The sequence below is a fragment of the Saccostrea cucullata genome, unplaced genomic scaffold (assembly GCF_032062105.1).
Source record: "Saccostrea cucullata isolate Sc308-1 unplaced genomic scaffold, CSIRO_AGI_Scuc_v1 ctg430, whole genome shotgun sequence".
NCBI lineage: Eukaryota > Metazoa > Mollusca > Bivalvia > Ostreida > Ostreidae > Saccostrea > Saccostrea cuccullata.
The window spans coordinates 82380-100782 of NW_026930981.1; the positions used below are offsets into that span (position 1 = coordinate 82380).

An 18403-nucleotide genomic window follows, 5' to 3' on the forward strand; every position below is an offset into this window, starting at 1 on the left:
CCTCGTTTTAGAAATTGTTCATACGTAGAGTATGCTCTTGCGTATCGAATCAACTGAGATATATATACTCCGTATGCAGGTGATGAAAGTATATTGCTGCAAAAGTAAGAGAAGTTGACGATAGAAAAGTTAAAGTCATCACCTTTATCATAGAGCTTGATTGTTAGATTACCATTCACGTCTTTTTAAAGTAAAATATCCAAGTATGAAACAGATGTGTCAGACTCTGTGGTATATTTTATCTCGAGCTCACAAGGATATATCGTATCGAGGTAGGAATGGAAATTACCATTATAAATTGAATTCTTTTAGATATATCGACGACGTATTATCAATTAACAATGGTAATTTCCATTCATACATATTGTCAATCAGAAACTCAAGCATCTCTTTGATGTCAGCTTCAGAGTGTGTGCAATCAGAATGTGTTTTAACAAAATAATTTTGCAAATGACCAATGACCAGGTAAGTAAATTTACGAGTTCCAATTTTTATTGAAAAAGCAGCTGTCAGTGAGTCGATCAGTGCATCTACACTTCCTATACATACTTCTATTATGATATGACTAATCATGGCTTTGCTTTTCTCAACCTTCGGCTCTGGTGAGCTAAAAAGCTTTTCTGAAGAACCTTGGAACAGAAAAAACGAATCTGATATGAAAACTTACCGACATAGTGTAGGTTTAAGTTTGTTAACTTTTAAAATCATGACCCAAGGCGGGCATAGTTTAAACAATAATAAATAGTAGGGTATCCCACCCAACAATTTATAACTCGCCACAATTTGGGATCAAAGTTTTACATAGATATATATATATATATATATATGGGGGGGGGGGTCAAAATCATTTCAGAATAGCAAGCCATGGGTAAGTCATATTGATATGGAAGCATCTTCTGGTAGTGTAGATTGTCCAAGTTATGTTATATGCACAGGGGTTTACAAGAGTCAGACCTGCTTTTGGTGCTGATTTCTCGAAATATAAAAATGAAAAAACATAATATTTTAGCTGGCCAAAGTTATTCTTATGCTCCTGTTATTTTACTTACTTTGATTCCAAATTAGGTATAAAAGCAATGACCTAACAAATGGCTTCGGATAATTATAAAAAAAAACCTTGACTAGCAAAGATGATGGTAATCCATCAATGGTTGAACCTTACCAGACAAACGACGTTACGTGCCTCGTCGGAGGTTTTATGGAACAGGTTCATTACCAAGTTTTCAAAAACGTACACTAAGGGCTTGGCCAAATTATAATTAGTGACCCTTAAAACCCTAATGTGTGTCCTGGAGATTACTTAGGTTAATTAATACCAGATTAGCTTCGGATGCTCGATCTGACCTACATTTTACAAAGCTTTGGGGGCAGGTCCTTTTAGAAGCACTACAGGTCCTATACTGGAAACTATTAACCAAATTCGTTTCTGCTGTCCATGCATCTTCAATTTCAGATGATTGAAGAGTTTTGGAAGCTACATGAAGTATCTTTATTGTTTGGGTAAGTTCTGCTATTAAATGCTTAACTTGCAAAGATGTATCTTAAGAAACGTTGCCTTTCTTTTACCTAATACATTTTTTCATTAAAATAATTATGTTTCAGTAGAAGTCACAAAACGAGTCTTCCTACAAAAATTTGGAAAACCATCCAGACACAAGTGTTCCATACATTATGACAGACTTGCCAAAATCCATAGCGTGAGAAAACAAAATAGTCATATTAAGTCATATAGCTTTAACAGCAGTCTATATTATTGTCCCCCGCTTTCGCGAAAGCGAGGGAACATTAAATCTCATTCGTCTGTCCGTCTGTCGCAAAAACTTGAACCCTGCCCATAGCTTTTGATTTAGTGGAGCTATGACTTTCATATTTCACATGTGTATTTATTGTGACAAGACCTTTCTTTTGGTACAACCAAATTGGACCTTTTGACCGTGACCTTGGAGTTTGACCCATGCACTTCTGCACAAAAATTTCAAACTTTTACTTTGACCATAACTTTTGAACGGTAGATACCAGGACTTCCATATTTCACTTATATATTCTTTGTGGCAAGACCTTTCATTGGATACCAACAACTTTGACCTTGCAATTTCCGTAATTATGAAAAAAAAACTTTAACATTGGTCATAACTTTTGAACGGTAAGGGTTAGGGCTTTTATACTTCACATATGTTATTCTTGTGACAAGATCATTTATTGAATATCAACAACTTTGACCCTTTGACCTTTGAGATTTCCGTACTTATGAAAAAACTTTAACCTTGGCCATAACTTTTGAACGGTAAGGGCTAGGGCTTTCATACTTCAAATATTTAATCCTTGTGACAAGACCTTTCATTGGATATCAAGAACTTTGACCCTTTGACCTTACAGTTCGACCTTCTTTTAAAAGACAAACCTCGACCATAACTTCTGAAGGGTTAGGGCGTTCATACTTTACACATTTAATCCTTATGACAAGACCTTTCATGGGATATCAAGAACTTTGACCTTGGAGTTTGACCTTCTTTTTAAAAACTTTAACCTTGGCCATAACTTTTGAACGGTTAAGTCAAAGCTTTCGTACTTCACATATATATATATATATATATATATATATATATATATATATATATATATATATATATATATATATATAGAAAAGTAGCAGTTGGGACTTGAGACTTTAAATCAGCAATAAATAGAAAAATGATCCTTGCCACTCATCAAAATAAAAACCAATGCACAGAATTATGTATCTTAGTAAAGTCTACTTGTGTGCCAAGTTATACTGAAATCAGACCAAAACTGCAGGAGGAGTAGCATTTTGAAAGAATTTCACATAAATTTCTATTTTTAGTAACCATGGCAACATTGTTCATTGAAATCAAAAACCGATGCACAGAATTATGTATCTTAGTGTAGTCAACTTGTATGCCAAGTTATATCAAAATCATACCAAAAGTGTAGGAGGAGTAGCATTTTGAAAGAATTTCACAGAAATTTCTATTTTTAGTAACCACGGCAACACCGTTTATCGAAATCAAAAAGATGCACAGAATTATGTATCTTAGTGTAGTCTACTTGTGTGCCAAGTTATACTGAAATCGGATTTCAAATCTGTAGGATAAAAGCAAAGAATTTCAAAGAAATTTCTATTTTTAGTAAAAAAAACACCGTTCATCGAAATCAAAAACCGATGCACAGAATTATGTATCTTAGTGTAGTCTACTTGTGTGTGCCAAGTTATACTGAAATCGGACCAAATCTGTAGGAGGAGTAGCATTTTGAAAGAATTTCAAAGAAATTTCTATTTTTAGTGACCAAGGCAACACCGTCATCGAAATCAAAAACCGATGCACAGAATTATGTATCTTAGTGTAGTCTACTTGTGTGCCAAGTTATAATGAAATTGGACCAAAATTGTAGGAGGAGTAGCATTTTGAAAGAATTTCAAAGAAATTTCTATTTTTAGTAACCATGGCAACACCGTTCATCGAAATCAAAAACCGATGCAAAGAATTATGTATCTTAGTGTAGTCTACTTGTGTGCCAAGTTATACTGAAATCAGACCAAATCTGTAGGAGTAGCATTTTGAAAGAATTTCAAAGAAATTTCTATTTTTAGTAACCACCGCAACACCATTCATCTAAAACAAAAACCAATGCACAGAATTATGTATTTTAGTGTAGTCTTCTTGTGTGCCAATATATTGAAATTAAAACTGTAGGAAGTGGCATTTTGAAAGAATTTCACAGAAATTTCTATTTTTAGTAACCATGGCAAACCGTTCATTGAAATCAAAAACCGATGCACAGAATTATGTATCTTAGTGTAGTCTACTTGTGTGCCAAGTTATATTGAAATCAGACCAAAACTGTAGGAGGAGTAGCATTTTGAAAAATTGTACAGACAGACAGACAGACACGGACGGAGACGGACGCATTACTATCGCATAAGCTCTTCTGGTCTCTGACCAGTCGAGCTAAAAATCAACAAATTTGACCCTTTGGTCTTAGAGTTCGACCTTCCTTTCAAAAACTTATCCTTGGCCATAACTTTTGAACTGGTGGTGCTTGGGCTTTCATATTTCACAATTGTATTTCTTATGAGAAGACCCTACTTTGGGTACCAATATACCGGGAATTTAATTCGCATTTAAAACAAGAGGCCCATGGGCCACATCGCTCTCCTGAGAAGCTTTGACCATTCTGTTCTTTACCAGATTTCCCCCTTGTAATACATTAGGCATCCTCACCCTATCCCACTGATCATAATTAAGACATTTTGAAATCTACACTACCCCATGATCCTTCCATGTGCACATAAGTTTCAGCTTTTCTGGCCCAGTGGTTCTTGAGAAGAGATTTTCATAGATTTTTCCTATATATTTCTATGTAAAACTTGATTCCCCATTGTGGCCCTTCTCCCGGTAATTATGAAAACAAAGAATCTACACTATACCAGGATGCTTCCACATAAGTTTCAGCTGAACTGGCCCAGTGGTTCTTAGAAGAAGATTTTCAAAGATTTTTCTATATATTTCTATGTAAAACTTTGATTCCCCATTGTGGCCCCGCCCTTCCCCCGGGGTTATGATTTGAACAATTTAGAATCTACACTATAACAGGATGCTTCCACATAAGTTTTAGCTTTTCTGGCCCAGTGGTTCTTGAGAAGAAGATTTTCAAAGATTTTTCCTATATATTTCTATGTAAAACTTTGATTCCCCATTGTGGCCCCGCCCTTCCCCTGGGGGTCATGATTTGAACAATTTAGAATCTACGCTATGTCAGAATGCTTCCACATAAGTTTCAGCTTTTCTGGCCCAGTGGTTCTTGAGAAGAAGATTTTCAAAATTTTTTCCTATACATTTCTATGTAAAACTTTGATTCCCCATTGTGGCCCCGCCCTTCCCCCGGGGGGTCATGATTTGAACAATTGAGAATCTACACTACCCTAGGATGCTTCCAGATGTTTCAGCTTTTCTGGCCCATTGGTTCTTGAGAAGTCGATTTTAAAAGATTTTTCCTATATATATTTCTATGTAAAACTTTGATTCCCCATTGTGGCCCCGCCCTTTCCCCGGGGGTCATGATTTGAACAATTTAGAGTCTACACTACCCTAGGATGCTTCCACATAAGTTTCAGCTTTTCTGGCCCAGTGGTTCTTTAGAAGAAGTTTTTTTAATGACCACACCCTATTTTTGTCTTTTCTTGATTATCTCCCCTTGTGAGAGGACTTGGCCCTTTATTTTAACAATTTAAATTCCCCTTTACCAAGGGAAGCTTTGTACCAAGTTTGGTCAAAATTGGCCCAGTGGTTCTTGAGAAAAGTCGAAAATCTGAAAAGTTTACAGACAGACAGACGGACGGACGGACGACGGACAAAATGTGATCGGAATTTCCTGAGCCTTCGGCACATATACACACTGTACTAAATATCTGTAAATTTGGAGCAAATTCTGTGCAGCGGTTTAAGACGAGTCGGCTGACAATCTGTTCATCTCTTTCTTCAAGGTATGGCCAAAAATCTAAATTGAAAAGTGCGGAAATTCGAAGGAAAAAAAAAAAGGAATCGGATTTTCCTGGTAATATGCATATCTACACACCGTGTTCTAAATATCTGAAAAGTTTGACAATATTCTGTGTAGCGGTTTATGAGGAGTTGCGCTGACAAAGAAAACAGGACAGAAGGACTGACTGACGGAAGGGTCAAAAACATATACCTCACGCAACTTATTGTGTGTGGCATAAAAATTAATATGTTTTCTAATTTCTTCATTGTGGTCCAATATAATGATTAAAATTTGTGTCCTTTATTTATTGTAGATTTTCTTTTAATGCAGATCACTCTATCTAAATAAAAGTACCAGGAATTCAGAAATGTTTAAAGCTACATTCAAAGTTGAAACAAGTTGACAGTGAAGTTGTATTTTACAACACTGCGTGAAATATTAGGCGATTAAAATCCTGCGTTGCTCACTCTACAGTAGTACTAGTCTTCCTCCTTGAAGGGTTAAATAGGGGGATATATCCTCCCATCTCCTTCATGAAATTTCACTGCACAGTTGACAAATTAACCTAGTAATTGATACTGAAGATAACTAGGGACAACACCCCTTTTATGGCAAAGTAAACTCTCTCAGGACATTAGGAAAAGTCTTGTATGAAACTGGATTTTTTTTTGTATTGGAATTGTGGAAGCTGATCTTCCATGTATATGTCAATAGCAAATGATACCCATCTCTAAGGTATTGAACTGAAAAATAAAACTGGATTTTTTTGTATTGGAATTGTGGAAGCTGATCTTCCATGAAAATGTCAATAGCAAGTGATACCCATCTCCAAGGTATTGAACTGAAAAGTCCTGAAATCTTATCATTTGGACAAACAATGCCTTTTATGTTTTAAAAATGAACATAAATCATATTGCATAATTTTGTGAAAAGTTTTGATCAAGCACAAAACAAGATATCAAAACAACACCGTACACTGGGTATGACATGTGTAAGCTGTGAAATGGAGGGAGTTTGGGGTAATCTGTGCTGGAGATACCATGTAGTGGACTGGATACACAATTTACTGGATACACAACTTACTAGATACAAGATTTATCTTAGAAAAGCCTTGTATAAATTCATTTATTTCTTAAATGGAAAGGGAAAGGAAAAAAGGAAAATAGACCTATACTTAGTAGTCAACATCCCAGCAATTGTGAAGCAGACTTAACCTAGTCTGAGATGTTTTAAAGCTATGCAGTAGTTGCTTTTTACTTGACCCAATCCCGGGACAGTGTTGTAAATCACACTAGTCCTCATCAGCAATAATTGATCTTGAAGCTCATCTCTTTGTGGAGTTATGTATAATGGACAAAATTAATCATAGATCTACTGGAACATCTACATATTGTTCTTCTTAAAGTTTAAGAGAGAGAGAGAGAGAGAGAGAGAGAGAAAATGACAAACAACATGAAGGCCTGTCACTGCATGCTGATAAATAACACACTACAAAGGAGATACCAGCAAAACAATGACAAGAGAGTCAAACAATTTTATTTTATAAACAAAATGAGGTGATGAAAAATGCAACTACTTCAATAATGCCTTCATAGCATTTTATCACTTATATATAGTCTTCTGAATTAAAAACATCTTTACATATACATAGAATATTAATTATATCACATAACGTCTTTATTTATTTATACACATTTAACAGTATATACAAATAAGTTAACCAATAAAAAAAAATCACCAGAGTTCAAAGGTCAGATGGAAGATTGTAGGCTGCCCAAAAGGTTGAAAGATCCAATCAGATAAGAGGCTGTACAACAACAAATTTCTGGTTGGTTGCATGATTTGCACACAATACTGAGAGTGAATGCCATTGGAGGAGAGTGCTGTCCAGTGATTGGTCAGAGCCTTAGTTTCCACCCTTACCTGCGCTACAGTTGACGGTCGGTGTGGTCTGATTTAGGGGGGTGGGGGATTTTGTTGTGTTGTTGTTTGTATTACTGGCTTCCTTTGATTTCTCTAATGCTTCTTTTCGTTTCCTTTCCTCAGCATCTGAAATAAGGTAATATTTTACATAATGAATTTAAAAAAAAAAAATAAACAATGCATTTGTATTTTTCTCTTCCCCAGTTCATCAGGTTTGTGACCCAAAAGTAAGACGATCTGGACAGCATGATCTTGATCAGAATTCTGATATACTAATGTAATGGCTTAAAATGCAACTGGGCTGTGCTCTGGATCTAAGATATCTCAGCCTATGCTGTATGAATTAATCTTAATATTTCTTATTTACTGTTTAGGCAGCATATGATTTAATAAATGTATAACCTGGGTAGGGACATCTCATAGATGTATAAAAGTCATTGATGAAAAGCATCAGTTCCAAACCAGGCTATACAAGTATAACTTGAGGTAGCTATTAACTTCATTCCTTATACTTAAATTTTTTTGACCTGCTTTTGGGTCAACAATTATACATCGACTGACAGGATTTACTAGTTCTTGTCTGTTTAGTGGACAAAATGTCAAAGATATAATTATTTCCACTTTTTCAAGGACTTATTCCTAATCTTTAGTACAAATGGAAGTCCTTGAAGCAAGGGTATCAGTGAACAGTTAGATAAGAATTGGCCAACATTTTCTTGAGATATGCTCCACATTAACAAGTTATGCACCACACAGCACAAATGGTAATTGCATTCACTTCTGAGATCTGTTGGGTTGGGGGACATTGTATCTGAATCTGCTACTAGATTTAGACCTACCTTTGGCAGCCTGCTCTTTCCATCGGATTTTATTGTCTGCCAAACAATTGGCCCATGGAGTGTTCAGTGCATATTTACCTTTAAAAATCAAAATAAGACACCTGTATAGTAATGAAGTTACATAGCAGAACCAGATGGAATCAAATGCATTGGTAACAAAGACATTACTATTTTTTAAAATAACAATTGAATTATATTTTCAACATAATCACACATTGAACTAGAACTGATGTTTGCTTATAAGGGTCGGCAGTCCTTTTCACAAAAATCTTTTAATTTTCCTGCTAAGAGAAATCTTACAAGATTCATGAATTTAAATATAAGTTTAAAACTGAATTTTCTGAAAAATACTACAGAGCTACATGAAGTCAATAACACAAAATAAATATTTGTACAATTTTGATACCTTTAACAATACCAAACTATAAAGTTATCACTTTTCTTCACAAATGAAAGTACAAAATATATATACATAACATAGTAACATAATAATGACTATTAACTGATTATAAGGTCAGATACATAAAAATAACAGTAAATACTATAATCAATTACAAAACCACCCAACAACCCCCAACCCTCCCCAAAAAATACAGACATTAAAACTTAGAATTGTGAGTTGACTACAAATGAAATGACAGTGCCTCCAACCAAAGCCAAGCTTGAGTACAGATGCAGCACAGCGATACAGACAGCGGTTACCTGTCCTTCTGGATTTCTCCCTACTAGACACTCGATGTAATGAATTTGTACTCGTACTTTTGTCAGCCGTGTCGAACACTTCCTCTGTGATGGCGTCTTCTGAGCGGGCCGCCTTCTGTAGCGGAGTCAGAATCTTCTCCAACATCTCCGTCATCACAGTGAAGCTGGGATCCACGATAAAGTCGATAAAACCTGAAATATAGGGTCAGTAAACGATATATAAAAATAACGTCAATAAAACCTAAAATATAGGGTCAGTAAACGATATATAAAAATAACGTCAATAAAACCTAAAATATAGGGTCAGTAAACGATATATAAAAATAACGTCAATAAAACCTAAAATATAGGGTCAGTAAACGATATAACAATAAACGATATAACAATAAAGTCGATAAAACCTAAAATATAGGGTCAGTAAACGATATATAAAAATAACGTCAATAAAACCTAAAATATAGGGTCAGTAAACGATATATAAAAATAACGTCAATAAAACCTAAAATATAGGGTCAGTAAACGATATAACAATAAAGTCGATAAAACCTGAAATATAGGGTCAGTAAACGATATATAAAAATAACGTCAATAAAACCTAAAATATAGGGTCAGTAAACGATATATAAAAATAACGTCAATAAAACCTAAAATATAGGGTCAGTAAACAATATAACAATAAAGTCGATAAAACCTAACAATGATCAAATATAAGGTTAGTAAACAATAGAGTCAATAAAACCTCAAATACAGGGTCAGGAAACGATATAAACGATAAAGTCAAGAAAACCTAACAATGATCCAAGATAGGGTTAGTGAAACAGAACAATGAATACAAATGAACGACTTAATAAAACAACAAATAACTTGAGCAAGAGTTTATAAAAACTACTTTATACAGGATTATTTTCACCCTGTATTATTTTTTATCTACCTATCTGTGACTCAGCCTCTAGGGTTTTTTTATTATACCTCTACTGTAATTACTCTATATACAATTAATACCATAAAACTGTCTACTTCCCCGAGAAGAGACTACTGCCCTCAACTGAAACTACACCCTGGAAAATCAGAGCTACTCCCTGGGACTAATTCCGCATAAATATTTATTAGTAATTTAAACCAATCAAAGTGTTCAGTAGACGGAGCGTTCAAGGAATCTCGAGTCTGTGACGTCATGTTATTAGCAATGTAACTATGACATCAAAACATTTTGACATGCGATGTCAAAATCATACTTGAATTCTAGCAAAATGAAGATAATGATAATTCTTCGAAATGTCAGTAAAAATACTATGAAAAAAATAATTTAATAGTTTTAGGACACGATGCATTACTTATCATACAATGTGTTAAACTGCATGCATTTGTAATTATGCCTCTACAGTGTTTTTTTTTTAAATGTCGGAATATCTGGTAAAAAAAATTAAATCGCCTATTATTGTTTCGGTATAATAAAACAGTTATGGAATGGGAACTCGGGAAATAGCAAATTTATGGTTCCCCTCGGCAGGAAACTATTTCCCTTGGCGGCGAATCGGGAAATAGTTTCCTCCCTTGTTGAACCATAAATTTGCTATTTCCCTCGTACCCATTCCATAACTGTATACTCTCGGTCACATAGGGGTGATTGGCAGTCCTTCACTACTACCTACCTATCTGTGACTCAGCCACTAGGGTTTTTTCCCGGTCACACAGGGGGGAGATGGGCAGTCCCAGCTCTTGTTCTCTGTCCCCCTGTTTGAAGAATTCCTCCAGAAGCTGACCAGTCCATCGTCGGTGAAGATTCCAGTCTTTGGCGGGGTGACTGATGTCAGCACAGTGTAGGACCAAGGATAAGGCCTTCTGTTTGTCTATGCTATAGATCAAATATTATTATTATACCTCTACTGATTTTTCACTAAGTAAAAGTAAATTGATATATTTTGTTGATTCCCTGAAAATCACCGTAAAAAGACCAATTCCCTGCAAAAAGGTGCATCAGTTTCAGACCTGTTTACCCTTATCGTTGTCTCTCAGTATTTTTGATTAGATTTGTCTGTGAGATTTGGTATTTGCCAGTAAGATTTCACTTTTCATAGATCTTGCATATATTAACAGAGAATAACTGTTTTTCTGATTACAAAAACATGGTTAAACAACATGGTCTTTGTCATTTTATAATACCACAGCACTTTGGCAACTCAACATCGCTTATGTGTTTGAAATCTTTCTTTTTTAAGCGATTTTAAAAGTGTGAAACAAGGACAGATCATAACGAAAACTAACTGCTAAATTACTTTTTCCGATTTCCGTACTTTCATTATAGCAAAATGTGAGACTAAAAATCCGTATAAAATACGGTGAAATCCTAAGAGTAAACAGGTCTGCAGTTTGATGAACTGATACACACCTATTCGGAACACCCAGTGATTCCTTTTATTCATATAAAAAGTAACGAGATGTTCCAAGTTAACATCAAGAACATTCATAATGAAGCTCACTTAACTTACATGTAATATTTCAGTATAATAAAACAGTTAAAAGAATATCATTGAGGGAGTCAGCAAGATTCTAGTTCCCCTGGAGCAAGCCTATTTCCCTCAGCCGTGCCTCAGTCAATAGACTTTCTCTTGGGGAACTGCAATCTTTCCGATTTCCTCAGTGATATTCTTTAACTGTATACCATGAGTCACGTCTATTCACATAACATGTTTAATATCTAAGTATTCAGTGCAGAACTTTTATATGATTCAAATAGAAACCTCTAGATCTGTGACACGAGGAATACTGAATTCTAATCTGACTTTGATTTCTATAGAGTCTGTATGTACAGTGATGGCAATACTAACTTCTCTGGCATGCCCAGTAAATTCTTCATGTTCTTTAACTGTTGGAAGTGGAAAGACATATCTGTGGCCATCACCATCTCTATCACTAAAGATCGGAATTCTCTACAAAGGAAACAATCGATATACTAACAAACAATACAGACAGCACATATATAATTATATATGATGGAAAATTAATGACTGCATAGGAAGATGTGGATTAACAGTCTCAATACAAATATGGTCCTGTGCTTTACTTAGATATATAAAATTGTTTTGTGTAAATTAAACTCATGCTTCCTGAATTGTTCAAATTCCTGTTTTGTTACAGTTATACAACCTCCTAAATGCTGCCAATTACAACATCATAAACATGCCCATACCAAAAAAAGGTACAGATTAGGCATGCCTATTCTTGATAAATATAGGCACAAAAAAGGTATACTTTAAGTATACAAGTTTGGAACCACTTCTTCAAGTATAGGTAGCAAATTGGTACAAAAAAGGCATACTGAAGGTATACTTTTCAATGATTCATTTTTTCTATTTCACATATAGGTACAGTTTAGGCACACATAAAACATTAGATTGAGCAGTGAGGCATACCTAAAGTATGCCTATACATAGTATGGCATATAATTCTAACAGTCAGATATGTACATTTTAGGTATACCTAAAAGGTGCCTACATATCAATCTATTAGGTACCTTCAAGGCTGTGCCAAAAGTATGCCAGAGGTATACCAAAAGTATACCTACAAGGTACCTATATTGTACCAAAAGCATTAATAGGCACATTTTAGGTACTAAAAAAAAACAGAATATTGGCACATCATCTAACTAGACCAGTAGGTACATTCCAGGCATACCTAAAAGGTGCCTACATATCAATCTATTAGGTACCTTCAAGGCTGTGCCAAAAGTATGCCAGAGGTATACCAAAAGTATACCTACAAGGTACCTATATTGTACCAAAGGCATTAATAGGCACATTTAAGGTACTAAAAAAGCACAATATTGGCACATCATCTAACTAGACCAGTAGGTACATTCCAGGCATACCTAAAAGGTGCCTACATATCAATCTATTAGGTACCTTCAAGGCTGTGCCAAAAGTATGCCAGAGGTATACCAAAAGTATACCTACAAGGTACCTATATTGTACCAAAGGCATTAATAGGCACATTTAAGGTACTAAAAAAGCACAATATTGGCACATCATCTAACTAGACCAGTAGGTACATTCCAGGCATACCTAAAAAGTGCCTACATATCAATCTATTAGGTACCTTCAAGGCTGTGCCAAAAGTATGCCAGAGGTATACCAAAAGTATACCTACAAGGTACCTATATTGTACCAAAAGCTTTAATAGGCACATTTTAGGTACTAAAAAAGCACAATATTGGCACACCGCATAACTATACAAAAAGGTACATTTTAGGCATATCAAAAAATGGGCTTTTGTTGACAAATCAACCACAAAACCCTGGAGTTAAAAATTTCTTTCTCCATCAAAATTTTTTAAATTTTTGGCCTTACATGAAAAATACATACTTATCATTCCTTGTGAATGGGGCAGGACTATTTTAAGGAAGAATTTAACAATAATTATCAGGTACAAGTAAAAATTTATTATATGATGCTACATGAAAATATATATGAAAAATATCTCTTTTAAATCCTATCTATAAACAGAATCTATATATGACAAATCTCCTATATTAAAAAAAAATTAATATTGTTACCTTTAACAAAATAATGATATTTAATATCATTCTTTGCAAGAAAAAAATAAACACACCTTTTCAGCATATACAAAACATAATTAATGTAATTTAAATACACAAAGACACCGTAAAGGTACTGAAAGTATACTCCATGTCATGTCCTTTTTTGGCCACACATTATTCACTTGCTGCATGTGCAATTCATGTAATCTTCATTACTTTCATAGAGTTCCTACCCAATTGGCACCACAGAATTTCTGCACAGTAATAGACCCTTTACCAGGGTAAATCCTCATTGCTGTACAGTTGCGATTTTCATCTGGACTCCTTATAAAAACTGATCCTCCATTTGAATGTACCACGCAATTCCTTCTTTCTTCTTTCATGCCATTCCCTTCAATTCTGAAAAAGTTGTTGCTCTTGAGTCTTCACTTACTGAGTGACATTTGAAATTATTTTCAAAAATATTAAATAGATGAAACCCATGCCTGAATCTATAGGGGAGGGGTCCGGGGAGTCTGGAACTTCCTTCCTACTTGCATTATGTATATATTATGTTATCAAATGTAAATATACTTAATCAGTTAAAAGTGATTTGGACACCCCCCCCCCCCCCCCCACCCCTACCCTGTGAAGATCTGCATCTGAAATTCCTAAAATTTACAATGTAGTTTGATAAGTGGTGATTAATTTTACTATTATTATATATATATATATATATATTTTTTTTCAAAAATCAGATTAGATTTCATACTTACTGACAGAGTTATAGTCTTTATGCATTTCCCCCAAGTTTAGAATGACTACAGGGGACAAGAATTTTGCTGAAAAAGGAAGTTTGTTCATGAAATTATGTAACATTATTATTAACAAAGTTTACACTAATTTGCATACATTCTTATTTTTTTAAATATAATACTGAAACATTGTCACTCTGAATTAAATGATGTGTGTCATACCCCCCCCCCCCCCCTTCCCCCTGGCATGAACCAAGTGGAGAAATAGGGGTTGAAGTGATTTTATGTAAACTTATAACATAAATTCAAATCAGTTAATTTTGTTATCTTATGTTTTATAAATGCTGTAATTTTGATACTTTAAATTAAAACGTTAAAAATTACCCCCCCCCCCCATTTTTTTTTATATAGAGATCTTTACTTTATATTTCAAATTTCATATGCCAATGATTAAATTTTCACACTGATCATTTGAATTTCTGTTTGTTATTATCACCATGCCCATGCAGAGGCTACTGTACATAACCTGTTCCGCGATATTGACACATTAATTACTCGTATAATTTTTTTCAAAAGACTCTGAAACTGTGAAACACTTTTTATGTCTTGTTACACATCAGGTTAAACAAAATAATTATTATTTATATGTCTTTACTTCATGTGTAGGCTGTAGCACTGGCTACACGGCCATCTTGAATCAAAACAAACCAAAAATCTACGGTACAATTACCTAGAATTTCGTAAAATTTACACTTGATAATCACATTCTAATGCATTCTTTACGGGCACAAATACATTAACAACAAGCAGCATAAAAATTTACACTGAAATAAAGACTCACCGACCTATAATTCTACGATTTCTTTTTGAGGTTTTCATCTCGGCCAATTTTCAAATCGTCTCTGTAATGTCCGCGCTATCCACTGACCAATCGTAGACTTCGCTGGAGTCACGTGATTTTATTAAAATTTATTAAATTATTCATAAAATATTTCGTGTAAACAATTAATAATTATAACAATGAACATTTAACAATTATTTAATGAAGCCCCAACTTAAACTGAAAGCCGATTGCGATGAAATCCTTGAAATTTAGCGTGGCTATTTTGGGCAAATAATTGAACCGCCATCTTGAACGCCATTACTATTTTGTGTTTGTTTACATAACTAATCACTTTCAAATTGATTAGGCCCCCTATTTTTTTTTTAATTATTCATAATTTTCTTACGTGTTGGATTTCAACTAAAATCTTTATTAATGTAACTGACACAAGAGAGTGATACAAACATCGAAATACATGTACATATGGACCATCATGTAAATTATAACATGTATACAATCCATAAATGCTTAGTATGTGAATAATTATAAATGATAAGCACCTGTATTTTGTGCATCTTGGGGGCTATTATTTGTATGAAATTTCTGTAAATGTACACATTTTTTTACTGCTACTTCCTAACTACCGGTAATAGTTAAAGCATCTCTATTTATTTCATTCTGTAATTTATTCTTTTGTATTTTACCCATTAATGTTGAGCTGAAAAATCTAATGAAATCACCATTTTGTCATGTTTGTGATACACGAACAATTTCTGCAGGGTGAAGGTCATCCGGTATTAACACCTGTGTCACTGAAGAATACTGTGGAAATCAACATCGTTTTGCATTCAAAGAAAACAAAGTCTATTTCAAAATACACCAGTAACTGGTCTAATGGATATAAATTCTCACCCTATAAAGTTAATTTAAACATCCCAAACATTTTTGTAGTTACAAAACGTACGAGAGAGAGAGAGAGAGAGAGAGAGAGAGATGCCGTGATCGCGTAATGGGACCTCTACTGGACATAGAGATGTGCATATAAATTTTATTACTGAACCTGGTTTTGAAAAAAAAAATGTATTTAGTTTTTAAAACGGTTAATATCCTAATAGTTTATCAGTTTATTCACATAGTTAAAAAACATTCATTTATCATTAAATTATTCAAGAGCAAAAGAAATTAAAGAATAATACTGCAAGAATAATACTGAGAAGCATCGTAACTAAGCAGATTTGGCTGTTGGTTACATGACTTTGTGTCCACTTCACTAGATGCACGGACTATACCTGATCTCTCTGTGGATTACCTGTGTATTATGTGCGTTCAAGCGAAAAGTGATTTCCTGTTTCTAATTGATATATACATATTTCACAGTATTGCAGAATTAGTTTTATAAATGCAACAAGTTGATAAAATGACATGTAAAAAAAAAAATAAATAATTTAGCAAGTGTGTGTGTGTGGGGGGGGGGGGGGGTCAATGGTCAATATAATTGTATAGTGTTTATAAGACAATCCCCTATGTCTTAGAGAATGTTAATCAAAGTTACTAAGAACTGACACTCTGTAAGACAAACTAGGGCATATTTTAAGAACAGAAATGGATCTTTACCTTTTATTTTCCTTAAGAAGATTAATTGAATTAATGATAATTGAGAGTATTCAGTAACAATGTTATCACCCCTCCCCATTTTTTCTTTCCACAACACCACTATATATTATACTGAGGACTTGAAATAATGATGTGAAATCTGAAGTATAATATAATTAAAAATTAAATGCACAAATTGTTGAATGATAATTCAACCCCACCCCCCACAACCCCACCCCGCTACAAAGAATCAGTCATATAATAAAGTATTTAAATTCAGGCACTTTGAAAAATGACTGAGTCCAAAGTAGGTACATTTTAGGCACACTGGAAAATATACAAGTTCAACATAGGTACATTTCTGGCACACTGAAAAATGACAAAGTTCATAGTAGGTAAGATGGAAAATATCTAAGTCCAAAATAGGTACATTTTAGGCACACTGAAAAATGACAAAGTCTAAAATAGGCACATTTCAGGCACACTGTGAAATGACAAAGTCCAAATTAGGTACATTTTAGGTACACTGAAAAATGACAAAGTCTAAAGTAGGCACATTTCAGGTACACTGTAAAATGACAAAGTCCAAATCAGGTACATTTTAGGTACACTAGAAAAAAATTAAGTTCATTTTTGGCACAGAATAGGTATGCATTTTCTGTACCTATAATAGTAGGCACACATTAGGTACTGAAAAGGCACAAAAAAAGTATGCCTATATGTACCTTTTTTTTGTATGGGTGTGCATTTTCCAACTTTTTCTCAAAAAGTTGCCAAAGACATTGTTTTTCTGCAGCATTTTCTTTTAGAAAATAGACCACATGCACTTTCCCCCCAATTTAGGAAATTCATGTAATTTCTTGCTGTGTCTACCCATCTCTATGTGGTGGGTAGGTACTGTATACAGGGAAATTTTCGCCCCTTTCGCCCTCTTCTTGATTGGGCGAATTTAAAACAGGGCAATTTCAAATTACACAGTAGAATTTCTTAAACAGAACTATGACCGGGCAAATTTAAAATGGGGCAAAATTGTTTGCAAGTGCAAAAGGGCGAAAATAACACGGGGCGAAAATAACCCTGTATAAAGTATTGTACTGTTTTGACATGTATAGTTCTTGGATAAGGAGGAAGATTTTGTAAATGTGTATTTTTATTTATGTTCTCTCCTGATGCTGTTGGTTTTATACTGTTTTGATCTGTGTGTGAATTTTTTCTCTTTACCCTATACTCCTCTCTGCTGATGCTGCTAGTTTTTATGCTATTTAATCTGTGTGTGAATTAAGTGTTATCTTTATACCTATACTCCTCTCTGCTGAGGTGGTTCAGTATATTGGCTTCCTCGGATCTCATGATTCGGAATGAGGCACATATATGGTGATTCTCCAGAACTGCTTTATCATTATATAGAATAGCAAATTCGGACCTGCAAGAAATAGCAATAAATAATAGTTATAACATCGATCCTCAAACTAAAAGCCTAACTAAAAGAACACAGCTATATGTAACCATGGCTAAGAAACCAGATTTCTTTGTTACTAGCCTCTTCTCTTCGTCAAGAATGGCCTTCTAATGCAGTTATATTCTCTTCCAATACAAAGCCTTGCCTTCTAGAATTTACACTTCAAGCCATTCAGAATTTGACACATTAACCTCAAGACCTTGACCTTGGCTAAATCCCGCTATATTTACCACATACTCTATGATCCAAGTAAATCCTCAGTCTAATTATGATTCTATCATTCAGGACTTA

At 34.3% G+C, this 18403-nt stretch overlaps 1 protein-coding gene across 11 annotated transcripts in view; it reads right to left on the minus strand.

The window, feature by feature from the left end:
• Window positions 1–7018: 7018 nt before the first annotated feature.
• LOC134230855 (dual specificity calcium/calmodulin-dependent 3',5'-cyclic nucleotide phosphodiesterase 1A-like) overlaps window positions 7019–18403 on the minus strand; it is a 130305-nt gene continuing 118920 nt past the window's right edge. For 10 of the 11 annotated variants that reach the window (XM_062712719.1, XM_062712718.1, XM_062712716.1 and 7 more), the window contains 6 exons: window positions 17951–18076; window positions 11795–11896; window positions 10619–10821; window positions 8967–9158; window positions 8265–8342; window positions 7019–7551 (listed from right to left, as the gene is read on the minus strand). In XM_062712719.1, the coding sequence (XP_062568703.1) occupies window positions 7409–7551; window positions 8265–8342; window positions 8967–9158; window positions 10619–10821; window positions 11795–11896; window positions 17951–18076 (844 nt within the window). In that variant the 3' untranslated portion in view covers window positions 7019–7408. The remainder of the gene's footprint in view (window positions 7552–8264; window positions 8343–8966; window positions 9159–10618; window positions 10822–11794; window positions 11897–17950; window positions 18077–18403) is intronic. The other variant, XM_062712713.1, reaches the window with a different exon arrangement.